General features: G+C 53.2%; 7 protein-coding genes and 1 non-coding gene across 8 annotated transcripts; 3 read left to right on the top strand and 5 right to left on the bottom strand.

Annotated features, from left to right (window-relative positions):
- Positions 1–158: 158 nt before the first annotated feature.
- Positions 159–2,176, bottom strand: ASPBRDRAFT_78069 (cytochrome P450; the record flags this gene model as incomplete). The annotated part of the gene is made up of 6 exons (XM_067629393.1): positions 159–462; positions 515–795; positions 866–1,186; positions 1,252–1,460; positions 1,530–1,942; positions 2,004–2,176. The coding sequence occupies 6 exons, from the start codon at positions 2,171–2,173 to the stop codon at positions 303–305; spliced, it is 1,554 nt and encodes a 517-aa protein (XP_067475076.1). The 3' UTR covers positions 159–302.
- Positions 2,177–2,377: 201 nt separating this feature from the next.
- On the top strand, positions 2,378–3,753 carry ASPBRDRAFT_78070 (wax synthase family protein; the record flags this gene model as incomplete). The annotated part of the gene is made up of 1 exon (XM_067629394.1): positions 2,378–3,753. The coding sequence occupies exon 1, from the start codon at positions 2,392–2,394 to the stop codon at positions 3,751–3,753; it is 1,362 nt and encodes a 453-aa protein (XP_067475077.1). The 5' UTR covers positions 2,378–2,391.
- A 304-nt stretch (positions 3,754–4,057) lies between these two features.
- Positions 4,058–5,109, bottom strand: ASPBRDRAFT_134694 (uncharacterized protein; the record flags this gene model as incomplete). The annotated part of the gene is made up of 2 exons (XM_067618636.1): positions 4,058–4,169; positions 4,226–5,109. 2 exons carry the CDS (start codon positions 5,107–5,109, stop codon positions 4,058–4,060), a joined length of 996 nt encoding a protein of 331 aa, XP_067475078.1.
- A 541-nt stretch (positions 5,110–5,650) lies between these two features.
- On the top strand, positions 5,651–6,917 carry ASPBRDRAFT_160415 (cupin domain-containing protein). Its single transcript, XM_067619473.1, has 2 exons — positions 5,651–6,456; positions 6,536–6,917. Exons 1-2 carry the CDS (start codon positions 5,965–5,967, stop codon positions 6,827–6,829), a joined length of 786 nt encoding a protein of 261 aa, XP_067475079.1. The 5' UTR covers positions 5,651–5,964; the 3' UTR covers positions 6,830–6,917.
- A 603-nt stretch (positions 6,918–7,520) lies between these two features.
- On the top strand, positions 7,521–9,292 carry ASPBRDRAFT_134466 (FAD-binding oxidoreductase; the record flags this gene model as incomplete). Its single annotated transcript, XM_067618612.1, has 4 exons — positions 7,521–8,127; positions 8,188–8,343; positions 8,400–8,936; positions 9,015–9,292. The coding sequence occupies 4 exons, from the start codon at positions 7,521–7,523 to the stop codon at positions 9,290–9,292; spliced, it is 1,578 nt and encodes a 525-aa protein (XP_067475080.1).
- A 651-nt stretch (positions 9,293–9,943) lies between these two features.
- ASPBRDRAFT_t242 lies at positions 9,944–10,016 on the bottom strand. The gene has a single exon. It is a non-coding gene; the product is annotated as a tRNA-Phe (tRNA).
- Positions 10,017–10,436: 420 nt separating this feature from the next.
- Positions 10,437–10,993, bottom strand: ASPBRDRAFT_210269 (uncharacterized protein). The gene is made up of 2 exons (XM_067621899.1): positions 10,944–10,993; positions 10,437–10,890 (listed from the first exon to the last, which is right to left on the bottom strand). The coding sequence occupies exons 1-2, from the start codon at positions 10,953–10,955 to the stop codon at positions 10,558–10,560; spliced, it is 345 nt and encodes a 114-aa protein (XP_067475081.1). The 5' UTR covers positions 10,956–10,993; the 3' UTR covers positions 10,437–10,557.
- A 1,276-nt stretch (positions 10,994–12,269) lies between these two features.
- On the bottom strand, positions 12,270–20,094 carry fgnA (polyketide synthase fgnA; the record flags this gene model as incomplete). The annotated part of the gene is made up of 7 exons (XM_067618640.1): positions 12,270–13,178; positions 13,261–13,735; positions 13,790–18,152; positions 18,224–18,656; positions 18,726–18,838; positions 18,893–19,106; positions 19,180–20,094. 7 exons carry the CDS (start codon positions 20,092–20,094, stop codon positions 12,270–12,272), a joined length of 7,422 nt encoding a protein of 2,473 aa, XP_067475082.1.
- Positions 20,095–22,012: the final 1,918 nt, after the last annotated feature.

The following is a 22,012-nucleotide window of genomic DNA, read 5'->3' on the forward strand; positions in this document are numbered from 1 at the left end:
GGGATCTCTTAGTAGTACATATCTTGCCGTGGTAATGTGTAAGTCGTTGTAGGCACTAAGGATACTGAGTACGTCCGACAATATCTCTTTGGCGCGTTTAGATGAATTTGGCTACGTTTGTTTTCATGCTACATTGACATAGATCTGACAGGGTATATGTTCAGCTACATCATATGCCGGGTAGTACCGATAGCTCTATAGGTCAATATATATACTATTTTCCACCCACATGGCACCCTCCCCATTGAGCATGGAGAGTATTATAGCGTATATGCCATTCACCGGCATACCTTTATTGTCTCCTAATCCACGCGTCTCTTTGTGAGGGCCCGGAACTCTCCATGGAACTGGGGTACGACCATATCATCCCACTTCATGTCCTCCAGCGTCGTGCCCACCAACTCCAAGTCGAACCGTCGCACGATGTACGCGATCGCCATGTACATTTCCATGTACGCCAAGCTACATCACGATGTCAGACTACTGCATCAGAACAAGCAAGGATGATACATACTTGATGCCTAAACATGAACGACTGCCCCGAGAGAACGGGACCAGAAACTTGGCTCTCTTCGCCGTGATCTCCGGTCCCTGCAGCCATCGCTCGGGATCAAACTTATGAGGATCCTCAAACAGGTCCTCATTGTAGTGGATATGGTAGATGGCCATACCCACTCGCGTACCAGCAGGGATGAATCGACCATCAGGCAGGTGAACGCCACCCGGGGGCACCAGGCGTGGAGTACGGGAGGCCGCGGGGGACGAGTATCGCAATCCTTCCTTGATCACTGCTGTCTGTTGCGTAGTACATTTTCATTAGCATGACTATTCTAGATGGTGAGAAATGGGTATAATGGCAACAGACCAGGTACGGCAGCTGCTCGAGCTGAATGTAGGGCGCATGAGAGGTCGGCGTCGGCATCACCGTCTTCAACTCCGCTAAGAGACGGTCATGGATTGCCCGGTTGTAAATGATGTTGAAGAGAGTGACAGTATTTGCAATGCCCGTGGTGTCATCTCCAGCAGAGATAAGCGTCAGAATCTCATCGCGCAATCCCTGTTTGTCGGGGACTGCATAACCTTTCTCAGGGATGGGGATGAGTAGACGCTCCATGACCGTGGGAAAACTGGGGGTTTTTCCTTGTGCCGCGGCTTCGATATATTCGTCGATTCGGCGGGCCGCAAACTACATATAATTAGTAACGGAAAAGCATCATGATTGTTGGACGAGGTTGCAATAGTAGAGCATACCTGTTCCAGCTCGTGCCCCATTTCGACGGAATGTGAGATTCGCCTCGCAATCCAGTGTGGCAGCGAGCTAAGAAGCCGCACAAACGGAAACGCCTTGATGACGTGCAGGCTCGGCAGATATTGCTGGAACACGCGCACAGGGAGGGACTTGAACTCGGGATCCGCGAGAGCATTGAGGGACTGGCCAAAGGAGAATTGAGACACCATATCTGATGGACACAGTTAGTGAACGTGGCGTAGAGACACGGTCGGACAAGCCGTGGAAAGGGTGGACACACCCATCGCCAGAGATTTCAAGGCCCACTCCATGGAGACCGGCTTCCCCTGGCTGTAAAGCTCATCAAAGCGTTGACAGCAGTAGTCCACATGTTCCATCAACATGGGCTCCAGGTTGAGAATGTTCTTCTTCGAGAACAGGGGCTCTAATGGTGCTTTGCGCTGCTTGTGACGGATTGGATCACTCTCCGCCAGGGTGCTTGTTGGCGCCCCCAGCACCTTGTGCATCGAAGGGTCTTTGTAATACTGGCTTCCGGGCCGGTACAGCTCATGATAGAAGGCCGGATCATAGATGTGTACTTCATTTGGTCCCATGCGGAGGGCAGGTCCCAGCCGCTTGTGCATCTGTTCGAGCTTGAACAGCGTCTGGCCCTTGTGGCCCGGTCGTAGGCCGATGTTCCAGTATGCCTCCCAGCTGCAGTATTGATGCTGTTATTAGCCATCCACATCGTGCCCTGGAAGCATGCAACACTCACTATTCCCCCAAAGCCGCCCATGGTGACCCCGGGAAGATGGCCAGCGGGCTGAAGAAGATCAGATACACGGCACGGATCGCATGATAGACCGCAAAGGTCGCCGCCGCAATGACCCAGAGGCTGAAAGGTAGTTGCGACAAGTAGCTGGACAGCACAGAGGTTAACGCCATGGCTGGTGGACCTGCGATGGGTTTCATTCAGGGGTTTGCCTTCTCGGGCCTGCATATAAAAGTACTACTCCTGCAGGCCTGCCGATCGGCCGAATGCGCAGTCCCAACAAAAAAAAAAAAAACCGACGGCACCGAAGTCCGAGAGGTCCACCACATAAGCAAGACGTAGATCTTCCCAGAGAAGAGGGTGAGACCCTGTGGCCGGTCACTCTGTCGGGATGGCAGACATGAACGCTTCTAAACCGGAATCTCTCGATCCTGCATTTTATGGGTGGGTCGGAGAAACACCACTGTACCGCACCCTGGATAGCACTCACTATACAGCTCTCGCCTTCGTCCTCGCCGTATGCATCCCTTCAGTCCCGCGCAAGTCAACTCTTCGTTATGGCCTTCTGCTCCTCCAGATTACTTGTGCGTTGCAGGCCTTTGTGGCCCCTCCGCCACCGATTCCCGACTCGGCTGTTCTCTACACCTCGGGCGTGCTGATGGCCAATCTCGTAGCTCGCTACTTTGACCGACTCTACACGACTGTTCCTGAAGAATCATTCCATCGCATCACATCCCCGGACAATGGCATGGAAGATGCGACCGACCTTTCCCTCCCCCAACGCTTACTCTGGGCCTTGGAGCTTTTCAGCGTGACTCGCGGGATCGGATGGAACTGGCGCGTGGCCCGGATTCCCAAATATACAGCACCGAAATCCCGATCTCGCTTTGTAACGACTCAACTACTGAGAGTGATCGCCATGTACGCGGGCCTACACCTGGTCGAGATTACGTGTCAGGGAATTCTTGCTTCCTACGCACGCCCAGGAACTGTCGACGGCAAGTCGGTTCAACTTCAAACCCTCGTGGGGAATCTGTTTCTGTACGCGGTAATAGTCCTGGGCCTTGCCATGGTGATTTACAGCCACTTCGCACTCTTCGTCCTGCCATTGTCGATTCTCTGCGTTGGACTGCAGATTGGCCCCGTCGCATGGCGCGATTCGTCCGCCTGGCCTCCAGACTGGGGGAATTGGTGGGAGACATACAGCCTGCGACGGCTCTGGGGCAACACTTGGCACCAGCAGCTCCGGCGGCAGACAGGAGCACCGGCAGCTTTCGTTCTCTCCTTACTCCCTAAAGCCATGCAGACTTCCAAGCGACGATCGGCTCGGCTGATCCGACGGTATTTGCTCGTGCTGATAACATTCGCCGTCTCGGGCATGATTCATACCTTTGGATCGTACCACGTGTCGCGCGGGCTGGGGCTGCCAGTATCCTATGGGGGCGAGATGAAATATTTTATCTCGCAGGGAGTGTTCATCATGGTCGAGGACTTTGGGTGCTGGATGCTGGGGATTGATGACCGGTCGCCGGGGGGAGCTTCCACGGTGCGACGGTGGGTCGGTTATGCTCTGACGGCAGGCTGGTATTTCTGGAGCAATGTGCATTGGAGTGCGCTGCCCGTGGCTCTGGCCAGTGGGATTCAAGATGAGAGAGGGCCGTTGTTTATTGCGCTGGAACATACTCGACGGTCTGCCGCGGCGGTTCCAGGGAACTTTGTCGCAATGGCCTGGGAGATGTCCCGGACGCAGTGAGAGTAGGGAGGACTGAAAGCTACGAAGAAAGGCATACGCATTTGCGACCTTGGATGGTACTTGATAATTTTGATTCAGCTATATCTAGTATGCGCCTAGGATAGGTCTTCTGGATGAGATAACGTGCCACTGGAGATGGTGGACGAAAAGAAGAAATAAAGCAAATGGCGAGGGCCAGGAACCGAACAAGGAGAACCAATAAACGTGATGTGACTCCAAATTAGCAAAGACGTATTATAAAAGTGTATCACAAGCAGGAAGCACATAATCTGTCGTCATGGCATGCGAACCAGTTCAGTTCAGCTTAACTGAACTGGGGAGGAAGCGTAGTCAACTTGCTCAATTCGGATATTGTTTCTTCCCAGAGTTTCTTTTGAATCTCCTGGCCCATTGGGGAGGTAACAATGGGAGATTTGCTGTGAAACTATGTTAGTAATGTCTAGGTAGAGATGAAGCAAAACGAAAGACTTACTCAACGATGGTCTTATCGATCAGGAACTTCCCGTGGGACTCGGGGCCCGCAACGAGCGCAGCGTGCAGGATGATCCAGCCCCCCACCTCGGGGGAGCGAGCCTTGATGGCCTTGATAACGTTGAAGATCATGCGCAGATGCAGAGGGAGCATGTCGCTCATCGCGGTGTTCACCATGCCCGGACACATCATATTAATGATGACCTTCTTGGGATCCAGGCGCGGCGCCAGACTGTACATGAACAGCACACACAGCAGCTTGGTGTCATTATACCGTTGGAAGCCCACAAAGGCATCTTCCTTATCCATATGCTCCAACACCCCCTCGTCGGCGCCAATGGGGGCCTTCTTCTCGAAACTGGGGGTCTCGTGGGACCGACTGCCTACCCAGCAGATCCGGGCCGGGGACCCTGTCTGCTCCGCGCCGGCTTCCAGATGAGGGAGCAGCTCAGCAACCAGCAGCGTGTTGGCGCAGTAGTTGACCTGCGTCACCTGCTCGTGGCCCGTCGGACTGCGTTCGAACTTCAGCGAAGCCACGCCCGCGTTGAGAATGAGGAGATCCACCACGGGGACTTCTTGGCGGAGAGTTTTCGCGAATTTCTGCACGCTGTCGTAGCGATCCATGTCCAGCTCCATGACCTTGATGGTGGGCTGGGGATTGTGCGTTTGTACACCACGGTCCTGGAGGAGCGATTCGATGCAGGCCTCGCCCTTGGCGACATTGCGCACGGCGAGGATGGCGGTGGAGAGGCGCAAGCGCAACAGCTGCTTGGTGACCTCTAAGCCCATGCCCGCACTGGCCCCGGTGATGACCGCGGTCTTGCCCGTCAAGTCAATGCCCGTCGGCAAGGGCTCAACCTTTGCCTGCTGGAAGAATCGGACCATGGTGGTGGTGATGGAGACCGTTGTAGGGGGAGTAGTAGTAGTGGTAGCCCTAAGCAGACCGATGCGACGGGCAAAGAATCTCGAACAACAATACGAGACGGAAATCGTGATGATTGTGAATGACCGAGAGGTCAAGCCAGAGTCAGGGATGAAGAGAAGAGATCACAGCAGAGCTACGAAATTGAATTATTGCCAACTACCAGTGCCAGCTAGTTAGTCAGTTACCTGTCACTCTCTGTTTTGGTCTCTCTTTCTCCCTTGTTTGGCTTGTCCCCTACAGGGCTGACAAATACCCGCTGAGTCATCCTCGCATGACTCAGCATTCGGCCGACGAATGTCCCAAAAGGGAAACTGACATCGGACACTCCCAATCGACCGACGATCTTGTTTCTTTTTATTTTTTCTTTTTTTTTTCTTTTTTCCATCTTTCTCTTCAGCTCGGCCCAAATCGGCCCAAGAAGAACGGAGCGAAGAGATCTAATTATGACATCCAATGGGTCCATCACATACGAAGTATTCCATACATCCTTGCAGTCTCCCAGCTGAACACACCAATTTCACACTATTAAATGTCCCCCGTGTAGACGGTGCGTACACTCTGTAGTGAGTGAGTGTACGCATCGATGGTTTCTGTATTCTTTGTCCTTCTTGCCTTCCTGTCCTCCGACCTTTCTTCCTTTCTTCCTTTCCGTCCATTCTTATACCCTAAAGTTCACTACCTCCCCAGAAACGCCCATCCCCCCACTATCACTTAAAACTAGACTAGTTGCTGGGTACTGTGGCACGATTGCCAAGTAGAGGGGAACTACTCCGTACTAGGAGGATAATCGACTATCCTTGGCGACTTATCTGGCCATGGCCCCTTGCAAGCCCCGAACCTTCACGGCGGGCGAGGACCCGCTGACCAAGTTCGAGGGCGCCATCTCCGTCGCGACGATGCCTCGCCCGGCAGATCGTCAATTCCTCTTCCACGGCGTCATGCGCCCGAGCCGGGGCATCTACGCGAAGCTCATTGCGACGGGGAAGAAACCCCCTACCCACTTCCATCCGTCGCAGTGGGAATTCTTCCGCGTCCTGCGAGGCAACCTCACCATTGACATTAATGGGGTGCCCGTGCATCGCACCGTCGAGGATGGGGAAATGGCCGTGCCCCCGTATACCCATCATGTCATCTATGGCACCCCCGGGACGGAGATGAATGAGGTGGAGTTTCTTGTGAGTGCCACCGATTCGACGGAGGATGAAGGCGCCACGGTCATGGACCAGGAATTCTTCGAGAATTGGTATGGGTATCAGGAAGATATCTTTCAGCGGGGGGAGAAGATTGATTTAATTCAGGTGCTGTCGGTAAGTTTTGTTTCTTTTTTCCTGACCATCCAACTTGCAAGGAGCCACTAGATACATTTACTAATTGGCGGGCTGGCAGATGTTCGATGCTGGAGGGACCTATCTCTCTCCCCCGTGGTGGGTGCCCTTTCGTGGCTGGGTGGGCCTCATCTTGGGCATTGTGATCGGTCGATGGATCGGAGGACTCCTGGGCTATGCCCCTTTTTACCCCGAATGGACCACCAATTGGGACGCCGCCTGCGATAAAATGGAGCAGAGTTGGTTCCAGCGTCGGTATGCGGATCGAGGAGCGCAGCAACGAGCGCGAGAGAAGTTTGGTGTGGAGCAGAAGCAGGAGCAGTCGGTCTCGACCAAGGGCGAGAAGTTGGAGTAGTTAGAGGGGAATTATATATATCCATTATTCATGTATACGACTAGTTCTGTTGGTACTCCGTACGATTTATTGACCACAATACTACGACTATATTTAGACTTAGCTATTCTTCAGAAATAGTATATTTAGGGGAATCCAGGGGGGATGTTTATTCCTCGGCAGGCATGAACTCCTGAAGATCGGTTGTCGTCTCTGATACAAAGTAGTTAGACTTGAAACAAAACATATGCGGAGGTCAATGAGATGAATCAATGCACCATCGTCTCGGCCAACCGCGATCTAGATGCTTGATCTCGACCAGGGGAAAAGCTAATTACCTGTCTTCTAGGCGTGGATAAGCTTTAGACTGCAAAAATCACCCCTCACACACAACCCTATTGTCATCCAATGGCTCATTCGTCGGCCGATCCCAATCGGCAGTTCCACCCATGCAGGTACGATCCCAATTGGTTCGCTGATCATTGCTCGCTCTAGCACCGGCCCTGTGCCTGCCGACTAGTGATGGAATGCCCGGGGAATCAATTGGATAACTCCAGCTCCGCCACGGAGTCACGGAGTACATGAATGATCAAACCGGGTAATCAGTTAATGTTCGCCCGAGATCCAGTGGGAAAGTACATAAGGGGCTTCCGACGACCGGAATGGATGACTTCCCCAAAGGTTTCGGACAGCCCTCAGTCTGACCGTCAGCATGGTCAAGCTTATCTCTCTTCTTGGTGCCGTGGCGGCTTTCGCAGCGTCCGGAACCGCTGCGGACGTTTCTCCATCTCCCTCTGGGACGGCTCCCAAGTCCTCATCGGCTGCTGATTCTTTGTCCTCGCTGGGCCTTTCCCTCCCAGCTGGCAAGGTGCCCGTTGGGGACGTGGGGTACACTTGCAATGTGCTGAGTCGTGCATTCCCCAAGAATGAGACCTTTACGGCCAGCTCCCCCTACTATGAGGCGCTGATTGATGAGACCTGGTCAGGGAACAGCCGTCTGAACGCGTCCTGCATTGTGACGCCCCGATCTGCCCAGGAGGTGTCGCTTGTGATCCAAATCCTGAGCACTCTGGAGACCAAGTTCTCCATTCGCTCGGGGGGACACAGTTCTAACCCAGGGTTCAGTTCGATTGGGAGCAACGGAGTGCTGGTGGCGCTGGAGAGGTTGAACACACTGTCGATCAGCGCGGACCGGAAAACCGTCACTGTTGGACCCGGCAATCGCTGGGAAGCCGTGTACCAATATCTGGAACCCTACAATCTCACCGTGCTCGGGGGGCGTGAGCCCGATGTGGGAGTGGGTGGTTTCATCCTGGGGGGTAAGCCAGTGCTCCTTAGTATCATACCTTGGGGGGGGGAAAAGACGATATTAACTACAGCAGGTGGTCTGAGTCTCTTCTATAACACCAATGGTTTGGCCATTGATACGGTCACCCGATTCAAGATGGTAACCCCTAATGGAACCATCGTCAACGCCACCGCAACCGAGCATGCCGATCTATACAAGGGACTGAAGGGTGGTCTGAACAACTTCGGTAGGCCAAAGCTGTACACCTCGGTGGCCTCTTCCATCGCGCTGATTGAAACCCAGGCATCATCGTGGAATACGATCTCACCACCAATACCGGCATCGATGTCTGGTTCGAAGTCAAGAATTACACCCGCGCCGAGACTCCCGCTCTGCTTGCTGCCTACGCAAATTATCTCCAGAATGCCGACGTCCGCAGTAACGTCGAGATTCAGACGAATCCGGCCTACACACTAGCCTTCTACGGATATCTCGACCACGTATCGGCGCCATCGGCTTTTAACGATTTCTCCAAAGTCCCGTCCGTCTCGACTCTTTACCCCCCGACCAATGCCTCCCTCAATCAGGTCCTTGTTGACATTGGCTCGGCCGGTGTGATTGGCTCATCTTATACCTACAGCATTTCGTTTTGCTTCAAGGTTACCAGCCCCAGCTTCCTCCAGGCAACCTACAAGGCCTACCTCGAAACCGCGGCATCTCTCCTGTCGATGGGTGTGATACTCGAGTATGTGCCTCAGGGTATCATTCCAAACCTTGTGACCAAGAGCCAGACCCAGAATGGCGGTAACCTGCTGGGCCTAGAAGCCACCCCGCAAGTTTGTATGCATTCCTTGTGCCCGATCGATTGTCATTTTCAATTCAAAGGAACGCAATACTAACCCAATATTATCTGAATAGGGGGTGAGATCTTCGCCCAGTACCCTGCCACGGTGAGTCAGTCAACGGTGTCCAGCGCTGTGAACGGTCTCCTGTCCAATCTCACCTCCAGTGCCAAGTCGCAGGGTGTCCATCTCCCATATATCTTCGCCAATGATGCGGGCCCGGACCAGCAGGTGCTGCGAGGATATGGCGAGGACAGTGTCAAGTATATTGCCGCTGTTGCGAAGAGGTATGATCCCAAGGGGGTGATGCAGACGTTGCAGAATGATGCCTATTTCGTGTCGAAAGAGATGTGATGGGATATCACTGTACGAATGTGTTCTTTGTCTGCAATATTGCCAGGATTGTTCCATACGAGTTTCCCTCGGCACCCATACCATCGGTCGTCACTAGTTAGGCTACCATCCCTTCGTCCTTGTACAGACTGTGGATGGAATCTCAGTGAGGGATACGAGAGGCTTGTAACTCGAGCTTTATATATGCACCTGTCATTCTATTCTCCCTTCTTGGACATACTATTATTTGTAATTCTACCCCTGAAAATGCATTATATCGTCGGCGCCGAGTATAGGGAGCGCAGCCAACATCCGAGACGGAGTAGCCGGTTGGCGCGAGATATTTTTGAAGTTGTTAAGTTGTGTAGTGATCGTGTCGCTATTGGTATTCTGGGGTTTTCCGCTCTTCCTGGTACCTTGGTTAAGGCTAACTGCCTCGTTCTAGAGTCAGCGAAGTGGTTCGTCTTCTCGACCTTATATATATAGTATATATATATATATCCGTGCATGTGTTTCTATAGGGTCGTTACCTGATTTCGATCCTGGGCTATCTTGGGGTGTTGAGTGAGGGCGAGGGCGAGATTGAAGGCATAAATCCAAGTAAAGAAATTCTGAGAGATATACTGAAAAGCAAACGATTGAAGGTAGCAAAAAAGATGGTCCAAAAAAGAATGGGGCAAGCCGGGCTTGAACCGGCCACCTCCAGATCTTCAGTCTGACGCGCTCCCAGATGCGCCATTGCCCCTTGATTACGTCATTCCTTAACCGTTCTATAATTATATTATGTGCTCTTGTACATCGCTGTAGACACCACGACATTCTCTCTCATTATACTTCCACAAACTTTAGTATACTATCTACTGCCGATAATGACTCTTATCGTCAATCCCCATCACAATTTGTGGTGAACTCAATCAATGATATTCATGGAGTCACTACGTATTACCTCCCCAATCCCGTTGAGTTCGCATAAAGCGCACACCTACCCCTTCCTAACCAACCATCCCAGTAATTCATTCCATCTGGTACACACCCTGCGGCGATGAAATGCCATTATTGCCGAATAACATTAATTGTACTAGCATGCACCTCCACCGGGGAGCTTACGGCTTTCGGCTATATCCATATTCAAGTTTCACGCAGGCTACCACTGTATCCCTCACAGCCGGAAGGTTTTTTTGATAAATATCCACGGCTGGGCAGAGGGTGTCTCGCATTGACAATTACACTTTCTCCTTGCCAAAAAGTATATACAGTCAGACAACCTCTTTCTCACAAAAATCCCACTACTCGCAGATAACCTCATAGCTCAAGAATGTTCCATCTACCGCGAAGCACTGGGTGTCGCTGGTGACTTCGTATTCGCCGTACAGAGACGCCTCTGTACATCCTGCGGCGGTGTACAGCTTCAAGCTGGCTGATGTATCATCATCGCAGGAGCCGGAGTAGATGCGTGCCGAGAAAGACAGGAGAGGGAGGTTTTCGGCAGAACGGCAGGCACCCGAGATCACGTTGGCGGCGACAATGCTTGGGGAGACGCAGTCCGCAACGTAGTAGCCACTGAAGGCGACGTCCAAGCTAGCAGCGGCGGTGGCCACAAGGGCCGGAAGGGCAAGAAGCTAGCCTAGTCAGATTGGGTAATAGGACTCCGAAGGGAAGGGATGTGGTCCACCTTGAACTGCATGTTGGTTGAGAATCACGGTTTGGGGTATCGGGTCTCGTTGAAGTGTCAGGAGGTAGTGTGTCGTTCTACTAACATGCAAGAGAGAATCATGCCTTTTATAGTTGCGATGGAATGCAGGAAGTGTGACTGTCAGATCTACTTTGTTTCCAAGAATCTTCAGACGGAGTGCCAAGACGGAGTTGATGGGTCCTTCACGGCTGCTTCAGCGACATCTTATCAGATCCATATTCCTAATGAGGCAAGCTACTTCTTCGACTCCCTATCGCCGACCATTCGCCAAGCATATTTAGTCGTGTCTCCTCGTATTCCCCATCCTTCCACCCTCACTAAGCGTCACTATGGCTGCAATGCTCCACTAGCCGAATTGGACGTACGTCAGCTCGTGAAGTAGGCAGATTCGCTGGAATTTTCATAAGAAAAGGAAGTCCGATTTCCAAGATCCAACAAGTACCATGATGCAATTCAGAAGAAACATGTTACAATAAAGATGGTTGGCCTTTCTGGATCTGAAGAGGTATCTTTGAATCTTGAACGCTCTCTTGTCTGGCGCAAGTTAGGTACCTCGCCCTTAAGGTCGGAAAATATGGATTATTCTAATTGGCGGAAAAGAAGAGATTTCATATGTCAACTACTAGTAATAAATTAAGTGGGTCCTCTAGCCAGGTGAGTCTTGTGAGTCCTGTGAGTGTGCAGTGCAGTAACTCAATCCGTTGGCTCATGGCTTTTACTATTTTTATTTTCTTCTATTCTCTTATTCGAGACAATGACTCAGGGCTTACTGAGCAAGAGAGTGGCGCGGTATTACAAAATGCATCACACTTGTATGATATATCTGAAGTGCTCTTATATTTGAATTATCACTTATAGTCGAATAATGTAGGGCACCTGTTGTTGTCATACATGCAGTATAGCTGTCCGCAGGGTAAAAGCAGCACTCTGTATAAGCTTGCACAGTGCGGATTGTTGTAAGAAGCATGAATCAAGAGAGCAATGCCCCATTGATTACTTGCCGACCCCCAAGGAGCCCAAAAACTCCGAAGATAAGTCGACATCGACAACGACGATACCTAAAATTCCTTGTACACAGAGGCTGGTTCTCACGCATTGTCGGGGCCCTATAGTTGCTTCATGTCCCTGGGTTTGATGAGCAGAGGAGCTCTACATCTACTCATAATATCATAATACATTATCAAGAAACATCAATTGCAGTTGGCCGTAGGCAGTTCTATCTGGATCCAACCATCTCCCGCCGGGTTCCATACATGTAATAGGTGCATTCGACCGAACTGTCGACGACACCAGCCGGACACCTCATCACGACTCGTACTTCACCTGCAAGGACTGGGCAATTGATTCCGCCAGCTTAATCAACGAACCCATTCCCATCATCTCCAGCACACTAAACTCCAATCCCATGGTCTGCCGCACCCAGCGCCGCAGTTCGATGGCCATCAAGGAATCCAGCCCCATCTGTTGAAGACTCAGACTGGGATCCACTTCTTCATCCGGCTTCAGCATGAAGTCGTAGATCTTGTGCCCTATCTCCTCCGCCAGCAGGTGTACATTCTCTACCGTCGTCAGGAGCGACGGATCCTCCGCGGCACGGGCGAGGAATGCCTTGATCGTGTTGGCATCCGTGCCCTCCTCGCTGCTCGCCTCCGCATGAACATTATGATAAATCCCCATGCGACGATCCCGGCGCCAGTTAGTCCGGTTGTTGGGATCATCGAGATCGAGTTCCGACCGGAGACCCATCAGGATCTGCCCGGGATTCTTCCAGGCGGCGGGTGGCGAGATTGAGGGTGAGGGTGAGGGTGCGCCGGACCCGGCGGGAGTCACCGTGGTATAGGAGTTGAGGAGGCTGAGCTCGACATAGTCGAGGAATTCGCTCTCACCCAGGAAATAGAGACCCTGAGCCTTCATATTGCGGCGGGCGATCGGATTCTCAGCGACAAATCCGACCCCGTCGATGGGACAGATGTTCAACACCGAGGCCGGCAGACCCTGCTTATGCCGGTACTGACAGAAGGCTTCCAAGAAGGTGTTCGCCGCGTTGTAGTTACCTTGGCCGGGCTGGTCGACGACCGTGACCAGCGAGCTGGCCAGCCAGAAGAAGTCGAGCGAGTGGGCCTGGAACGCTTCGTGCAGATTCCATGTGCCTTGGACCTTTGGTCGGTTGGCAGTCTGCCATGCAGACCAGGACATGTCGAGGATGGGTGCATCCTGGACAAGTTCGTTATGTTAGCGCATGGTTCAATGGTCCCTCGAGGAGAGGGAAGTGGAGGGGTAGAAGGGGCAAACGTACATCCAGGACCATTGCTAGTTGGAAAACACCCTTGATAGGAGCTTTGGAGAGGGAAATGGCCTTTTTCACATCGTCCATCTTATCGACACCTCCCGCGACAGCATGGACGGAGCATCCCATGGCTTTCAGCTCCTGGAAGAGCTGCTTGCTCTGCTCCGATACACCGGCGCTTCGCGAGAGGAAAGTCAAGTTTCTGGCGCCTGATTCCACGAGCCATATAGCGAGCGAACGCCCTAACCCTCCCAGACCACCTGCGAGGAGATATGTTGCCGTTCCGTCGAAGCTAATGCGACGCGGAGTTGCTGAAGATGGGATGGATGAGGTGTCTTCGGGCATGCTCAAGACGACCTTTCCGATATGGGTTCCTTGCTGCAGGTACCGGAAGGCCTGGCCGGAGTCTTCGCCGCTGAATGTGGTTATGGGCGTAATAGGCTGAAGGCCAAGTTTCATGAGTCCGTTGAGTCTTGTAAGCATCCTACTTCACGTTAGTTGGACCTTTCAACACATGGCTAAACTCCATCGTGCTCACCCGCCCATAAGCCCTGGCCGCTCCCTTATGAATTGCGAGATATCGACGCAACTGTAACTCCGATTTGCCAGGAAAGGTCGCATATCGAGTTGGCCTGACTGCACCAAATCTCGCTTACCTAGCTCCACGAGCATACCATACTCGGCCACACATTTCCAAGACGCGTGCAGGAGCTCCCCGGACAGCGAATTGAGCACGAGGTCCACCCCACGGCCCCCCGTTGCATGCATGAGATCGGCGACGAACGACTGGTCTCTGGAATAGAAGATATGGCTCCGGCGAATCCCCCACTGGTCCACCAAGTACCTGGTCTTCTCTTCGGTGCTCACCGTCGCGAAGATCTCCGCGCCCAGTAATTTCGCGATCTGGATGGCTGCGATCCCGACGCCACCGGCCGCGGAATGAATCAAGACCGTCTGGCCCTTCTCTAACCTGCCAATATCTATCAAGCCACGCATTGCGGTTATGAAACAAATGGGCAGGGTGGCTGCTTCCTCAAAGCTAATGTGGTCCGGCATGCGGACTACTAACGAAGCCGGCAAGATGGCATCGGTCGTGATGCATCCGTGCGGCGCCAATGCCATGACTCGATCCCCGGGGGACAAGCCCTGAACCTCGGATCCCACCCGCTGGATGATACCAGCTGCTTCCAGACCAAGAGGGACCTTCCCATCGGCCCCAGCGGGGATGATTCCCATGGCAAACACGATGTCGCGGAAGTTGAGACCAATGGCGTGGGTCTTGATAGCCACCTGATCGGGCTGCAGGACCTCGGGAAGGGCCTGATCTACCCATTTCAAGGTCTCCAGAAGGCCCGGCCGGCCGATTTCGAGGGTCTTGGTCGTGGCAATGTTCTCGCTGCTCTTCTCGCAGAGCTCCCTGGTCAAGGAGAAGGGATGATAACGTCCTACACAGATAGTTCCGTCATGGACGGCAAATTCCTTGTCTGAAGCCAGGTCGTTATGGTCCTCCTTGGGCCGTATTTTGTTGAAAACTTGAGACACTAGGTCTGCAAACCTGCCCTCTGCAGGATCGATCTCGAGCGTGAAGAAGGGCATAGCCAGCTCGGATCGAATGGTTCGTGCCACACCAATTGTCTGTGCAGAGCATGGATCTTGACAGTGGATTTGGACGGGCTTTGTGAGCCACAGAATCTTCTGCGTACTAATCGACCGAAGAAACGTTTGGAATGCGGCAAATCGTTCTGCAGAAATATCCTCGAAGAAGTTTGTTTCGAGATCAAGGCAGGAGATGATATCGTGGTCTTCAGGTAGCGCACCTCCCAGTTGACAGGTAGCTACTAAGTACCCAGACCGCCGCAGCCCGGCTACGAGGGACGGGGCAATCCCAGTGTCAAGGTGGGCAGCGAGAATGGCGACCTTGGGCTCCGGACGTCCCTCGAGGGCTGACTTTGGAGCTGGCTTGGACAAGATAGCGGCACAATATCGGTATGGTTCCTCTTCATCATAGACAACCGTATCCACGCCAGCAAAGCCGGCGGCCTTGAGTTCCACATCCCATCGGTCCACTGGAACATAGGGCTCGTGAGGTCGATTGTCCGCCGTTCCCAGCCACCAGCCAGAAAAGTTGCCAAAGATATAATTTGGAGCTCGCACGACGGCACAAAGCTCCGTCATCACCAGCATCCCATCGGCGCGGAGGAGTGGCTGCAGGTTGCGTAAGGTGTCCTGGAGGACGGGCGTGGCGTGAATGACATTGGCTGCAAAAATGAGATCATACGTCCCTGGCTCAAACCCTTGCTTCGCGGAATCCTGGGAGATATCGAAGACTTTATACTCCATGTTTGCAGCGTACGCGAACCGCTCTTTTGCCTGTGGGAAGAAGCCCGCAGAAACATCGGTGAAGGTATAGGTGGAATACAGCGGCAAGCCCCCGTCGTCGACGAGGTCGCGCAGAATCAGCTCTGTAGTTCCGCCGGTGCCCGCGCCAACCTCTAGAATTCGCAGGGTTGGCCGGGTGTTGCACAGGAACCGCACGAAATCACTGTGTCCGAAGCTGACAACGTCGTAGAGCTCCGTAAGCACATTATCCTGCATCAGGATATCGAGCGTGTCGGCCTGGCCCGTGAAGATGGCCTCCGCGTGGTCACATATGCGCATCAGGCTGATGGCTACTGCCCGCTTGTTCATTTGCAACAACCGTTCATACCGGTCTTTGATCATCTCTTGTCGTTTCTCAGGCGACAGAGATACGTAGCTCTGGCAGTCGTCGACGAGAGCATACTCGCCACGCTCGGCACGGGCAATCTCCAACTGTAGCCAGTCACGGAATTGAGCAAAGTGTGGCTGGCAGGGCTGGCAGCCTGCCACCTTAGCTGCTGTATCCAGGACGCAAAGAAGGGTCATCTCCTCCTGCAGGCGGGTCTCGTTTCGGTCCGACACGGGGGGCTGGAACAAGGAACCCACATCCATGAAGTCGAAGTCCGGGAACCACTCCAGTCGAGCAGCAGCATGGACATCCTGGCTAGGCTCGTCCGCGAGGCCGTCATCATCCAGCGGTGTCAGCTGCAAGCCCGCCATTCGGAACACGGTCTTGCCCTCCACAATGCATTCTACCCCGGAGCGCTGAAGTTGGGAGGGTTGCCAAGCGATGGCCTGCATCACATTGGCACCTCTAGCAATCTCCAGCTCTTCAATGACGGTGGGCACAGACAGCTGATTGAAGTTGCGACCCAGGCCCCTTGCCATGGCAACCAGAAGAAGCTGAAGACAGGCGTCGATTGAAGACGGATGAATGAAGAACGGCGAGCGTGACCCGTTCGAGCCAGGCGTCTCTCGCACAATGTCGGCCGTCGCCAACCCATCAGTAGGCGAGCAGTGGATGTTGGTCAGGCCCTGAAATTCCGGGCCGTACACAATTCCCACATTGGCCATGGCCTCGTAGAACCGGGCTGGTTCCACCTGACGCCGAAGACAGTCCGGTGAAGGCCTGCTGCTGGATATCACTTCCTCTCCTAGTGGTTTGATTTGCCCCTTGCAGTGCTTGGTCCAGGTATCATTGGTGTAGGACATGATGACAAAATCAAACCACTCGCCATCATCCGAATCCGTCAGCATGCGTGGGTGCAGTGCTGTCATCATCTCCACCGGCTTGGACTCGACCAGCACCAGTGCGGATTGTGCCACCACATGGCGGATACTGAATCCATTGACCGTGCCACTGATCTGTCGCACAGCTTCCCCGGCCATTGCGATGTAGCCGGCAAACGGGAACACCACGTCCCGGCGGATTTTGTGATCTGCCAGCCAGGGCTCGTGCTCTAAATGCAGCATGTTCCGCCAGAGAGGCTCCATGTCCGGGGTCTCGGGCACTCGACTTCCCAGCAGGCAGTGGTGGGCGAACTTGCGTAGACGCCACGCCTGCGACACGCGGCTTTCGTACCAGTATGAACTCTTATGATCCCATGGATACGTAGGCAGTCCGGACAGGGCTTTGCCGCCGCTACCCATCAACGAAGGGGATGAGAAATCTACGCGGACGCCTTCCTGGAACAATCGCCCAAATGCCGCGAGGAGGCTGTGGGCACAGTTCTCGTTTCGAATCATAGCTGCGGTGTAGACACAAGGCCTGGACGCCGCCGCAGTGATCTGCCGTAACGGGCCCGCTAGAGTTGAGTGAGGCCCAATCTCCAAGAACAGGCCATCTTGCGTGGACAACTGGAGATGCGTGGTTACAGCCCGGGCGAAAAGGACCGGTGAGGTGAGGTTTCCTACCCAGTAGTCTGGGCTGAGGAGGAACATGGCCGGGTCCTCGAGCCGTGTTGCAGTCACGCTCGATATGAAATCCGCTTTGGATCTGGAGGGGCTGCTGGCTGGCGTCAACCGCGGGTGTCGTGCCATCTCGGACTTGACGAGCTCGAAGTACTGGCCTGCAAGTGAACGCATGTGGTGTGAATGATACGCAATGTTCACTACCAGTTTGCGCGCCAGCACATCTGGAGCCGCCGTTTCGACCGCAGAGAGAACAGCGTCGACTTTGTCCGCGTCGCCGGAAATGGTCGTGCTAGAGGGACTGTTTTCACAGGCCACGGTAACGCCGTCGACCAGAAACTGCGAGACCTCGGTTGCACCAAGCCCGATGGCGGCCATGGCGCCGTTCGATGGCGCCATCGCGTTGGCCACATACCCACGATAGTAGGCGATAATCATCGCAGCCTCCATTGTGATGATGCCGGCCGCATACGCAGCAGCGATCTCACCGCTGGAATGGCCAATCACGGCATTCGGCTCGATCCCTGCGGCGAGAAACCGGTTGACCAGGGCAATCTGGATAGCGGTGCACAGTGGCTGGGAAAGCTCTGCGCGGTTGATCTGACTACTCTCTTTGGACTTCTGAAGCTCATCTGAGGTAAGTCAGTTGATTATAAAGTCTTCTGTGGATGCACGGAATCAAAGGCAGATCGCTATCGCCTACCTGATATCGACCAGTTCGGGGGGTATGCAAAGCTTTGCAGAACGTCATCCATTGCATGGATGTCTCGACGAAATTCTACATCTGTTTCGAGGAGGTCCTTGCCCATCTGCGCCCACTGGGCGCCTTGTCCACTGAAGATCATGGTAACCTCAGGGACACGACTGGGTACCTTAGCAAGTCCCGATGTTTCCGAAAAGGCCCCATGATCCCAGATGCCGAAGGCTCTGTAAGGGAGATGCTCTCGGTGAACAGCCAAGGTGTACGCGACATCCTGAGCCAACTGGGGCTTTTCGGGTACACACTGCTGGAATTGTTCGATCTTCTGTGTGAGTGAGGATTGTGTGTTGGCTGAAAATACCAGCAACGTGGGTTTGGGCTTTGTCTCCTCCGCGGTCAATTGAGTTGAGTCCCGCACGAAAGCGTCAACAATGACCTAGGTTGCAGGAGGTTAGCCACTGTGCAATCCGAGACGGACTCATGGGGATGAAGAGGACTGGCATACATGAGCGTTGGCACCGCCAATTCCGAAAGAATTGATGCTGATGCGACGAGCGCGGTCGTCCGGCCACGGCGTGGCAACGAGAGGGACCTTCAGCTGCTTTTCAGCAAATGGAACTATGCCAGCCAGTCAGTATAACATCTTCACGAGGTAAAGGGGATTCCTCCGACTTTTGGGGTTCGGGTTGTTGAACTTGATGTTGGGGGGGATTGTGTTATGTTCGAGGGCCAGCACTGCTTTGATCAGACTCGAGATACCCGAAGATCCTTCGGAGTGGCCGATGTTCGGTTTGACAGAGCCAATGAAGACCCCTTTCTGGCCAAACACATTTCCCACTGCGGTGGTTTCGATGGGATCTCCGGTGGGAGTTCCTGTGCCGTGACACTGGTATCATGTTCGTCAACGTCTGCAGTGTGGCGGGTCTACGAGCCGGATGGAATGGGAACATAGTACGCACCTCGACATAGGCCGTCTCTGCAGGGTCCAGCCCTGCATCTTCATAGACCCGCCTCATTAAAGCCTCATGAGCTGCCCCATTCGGGCTCATCAGACTTTGACTCTTGCCGTCGCTATTGCTGCCAGTGGCGCGGATCACTGCGCGGATGACGTTCCCGTCGCGAATGGCCGCGGCGAGGGGCTTGATATACACGGCAGTGATAGCCTCTGCACGCGCAAACCCATCCGCATTGGCATCAAATGTTTTGCATGAGCCTTCCGGGGACAGGATCCCCTCCGCCGTCATTGCTGCCGTGGTGGTGGGCCCCATGATCAGGTTGGTGCCCGCCACGATGGCACCTGTCGCATCGCCAGTCTGCAACGCTCGGCAGGCCTCGTGCAGCGCTACCAAGGACGCTGAACACCCGGTTTTTATGACCAGGCTGGGTCCGTGGAAGTCATACTCGTACGAGACCCGGTTGGCGATCATCAAATCGCCATGCCCGGTCATGATGTATCCTCCGGAGTGTTGAGACTCCTTGGCACTCATCTGCAACCAGTCTTCGCCAAAGGTGCCAACATAGCATCCGATACGCTCGCCACGGTAGTTGACCTCGCCGGCATCTTCCAGACACTCGCGCGTCACCTCGAGCAGCTTCCGCTGCTGGGGATCGCACTTCTCCAGCTCATTCTTGGTCAAGGAGAAGAAGGACGCGTCCAACGTCGTCAAGTCGTCCTCGATGAAGTACCCAAATCGGGTCTTGATCGTTTCTTTCCCCTCTAGGGAGTCGTCGAATCCTTCCAGGTTGTATCGGGACAAAGGCACGGGCCCGCGAGCATCCCGACCATGTTCCAACAGATCCCAGAATGCGTCGGGGGTTTGGATGCCTCCGGGGAGGCGCATTGCTACTCCGCAGATGGCGATCTGGTTTTCCATGCCATGGTGGTCTCTGCCATTCAGGTGGAGGCCATTCGAGTGTCTCTCGACGCCATTGCCATGTGTCCGGGGAGGCGTCTTTGGGGTTGGAATGGGCATGATGAGGCACTGGTCTAACGAAACGAAGTTGAGGAAGAGATATAATGAAGGCAGTAATGGAGATACACTGAAAAGTCTGATTCTTCAGATCAAATGTGTGATCTGGTGGGTGTACCGCACACGAGATTCAGGGTATATATACTTATTCATTCAACCTCAGCTCCTATTAGACATACGAATATTTAGTCCACTTCCGAAGGAATCTTATTGCTCTCTCGCTATCTGTCGACGCTGATCAGGCCTTCCTCAAGGCAAAGGTAGCCTGTGTAACGCAGCAGCCGCCGACAGGCAATTAGAGAGGTGCTCCACATGGTAGAATGACTGTAATCGTGCGAGGCTTTAGCTGCACCGCGTCTTCCGGAATTCCGCGATCATGTTGGCGAGCTGAGCATCTTACTGCATGATCATGAGGCCCAGATCTATGTGTGGAGTCGGCCGGGGAGGTGATTAGGAATTCTTCTGGTGGTTACTGGGCAGACCAAGCAAAACATTCGTCGGGATATGGATCTACAGTCCCGGCTATTCGCTTAGTCTGAAGTTGTCTGAGTATTGGTAATAATAGGCAGAAAGTACGAAGGATGGTGACAGTAACTCTCATATAATTGGTCCTATCGTATTGAGCCGGTTCATTCGATACGATATGTCTTGTACGACGTCTAAGGAATATCAGATCGCCCACGATCTCCTTTTCCATTCACCGGGTCAAAGGAAACATTACTGGCCAACCAAAGCAAGTTCCAAAAGTCCGTGAACTATTATTTTGATATAGTACTTACTACCTGAGTGGTTTTCATCATGCCGGTCTTAGCCCCCGCGCTGATCTCGAGTCTTTTTGGGCTGATAGTCTCAGGACCAGGAACTCTTTACTACCTGCAATTTATGACTAGTACATTGTTTCTTGAGCTGCAGTAAGAAGGGTACATTACAGCGTAATATTCCACAGTAATCAACACATAGTATATTACTATACTCTTGAATAAATCATACATAGGGCACTGATAGTGAAGTCTATGTATATATGTGCCAAAGGAAACTGAGGTACCATAAGCCATTGTTAGTATATATCAAGATATACGTTGATGCTGGTGCCTATGAATTGATAGCTGTCCTGTTATCGACTCGAATTGACTCTAGGGGGATATCCGGCTTCTTTCTCGGGTAAGACTTACAAGCCCAGAATCTTCTCTAGTATCTTTTTCTCTGACTGGTCGGCACAGGTACCTGCCGATGCTCCGCGGTTTACAATGATTGAGCAGGCGGCCCGGATTGACGAAGGGGCTCCAGATGACCATCACCCATGGAGCACCTGGTGAAGGAATTGGATGAGCCGGTGCGGAGAAGATACGGGCAGTGTGTTTCTAAACTCTGACTGCAGATCCCATCTCACTCAGCTGGAGTCCACGCTTTTGGATTGGATATTCCTGAGGACTAGGCGAGACCGCGTTTCTACAGAAAGGGAAAGCTCGTTGCCCGGTTGCTCTGGGCTACGGATGGTGGTTGCTTATCCGAATAAGCTGCAGTGCCAAGCCTGGAAAGCTGCTTGCGACTGGATGACAGCCATTACCCCTCATTCCGTAGGCATTGAAACGTACAATTCCTTATGCGTATAATAGTGGATGGTCATGCAGATTAGATACCAGATGAGACCCTCGTTGACGATTTGTGCTGATCGACTGAGCGGGTAGATTGGCTCTGTGAAGTTGATAGCATATGCAACTTCGGGATCTGTGCGGTATCTACTACATGCAGTGATATCCCAGTAATACGACCAGCATACGACTCCATGCAATCAGCAATCCTGCTGTCACCTTTGCCACTG

The sequence above is a fragment of the Aspergillus brasiliensis genome (assembly GCF_001889945.1).
Source record: "Aspergillus brasiliensis CBS 101740 unplaced genomic scaffold ASPBRscaffold_14, whole genome shotgun sequence".
In the NCBI taxonomy this organism is placed as follows: domain Eukaryota; kingdom Fungi; phylum Ascomycota; class Eurotiomycetes; order Eurotiales; family Aspergillaceae; genus Aspergillus; species Aspergillus brasiliensis.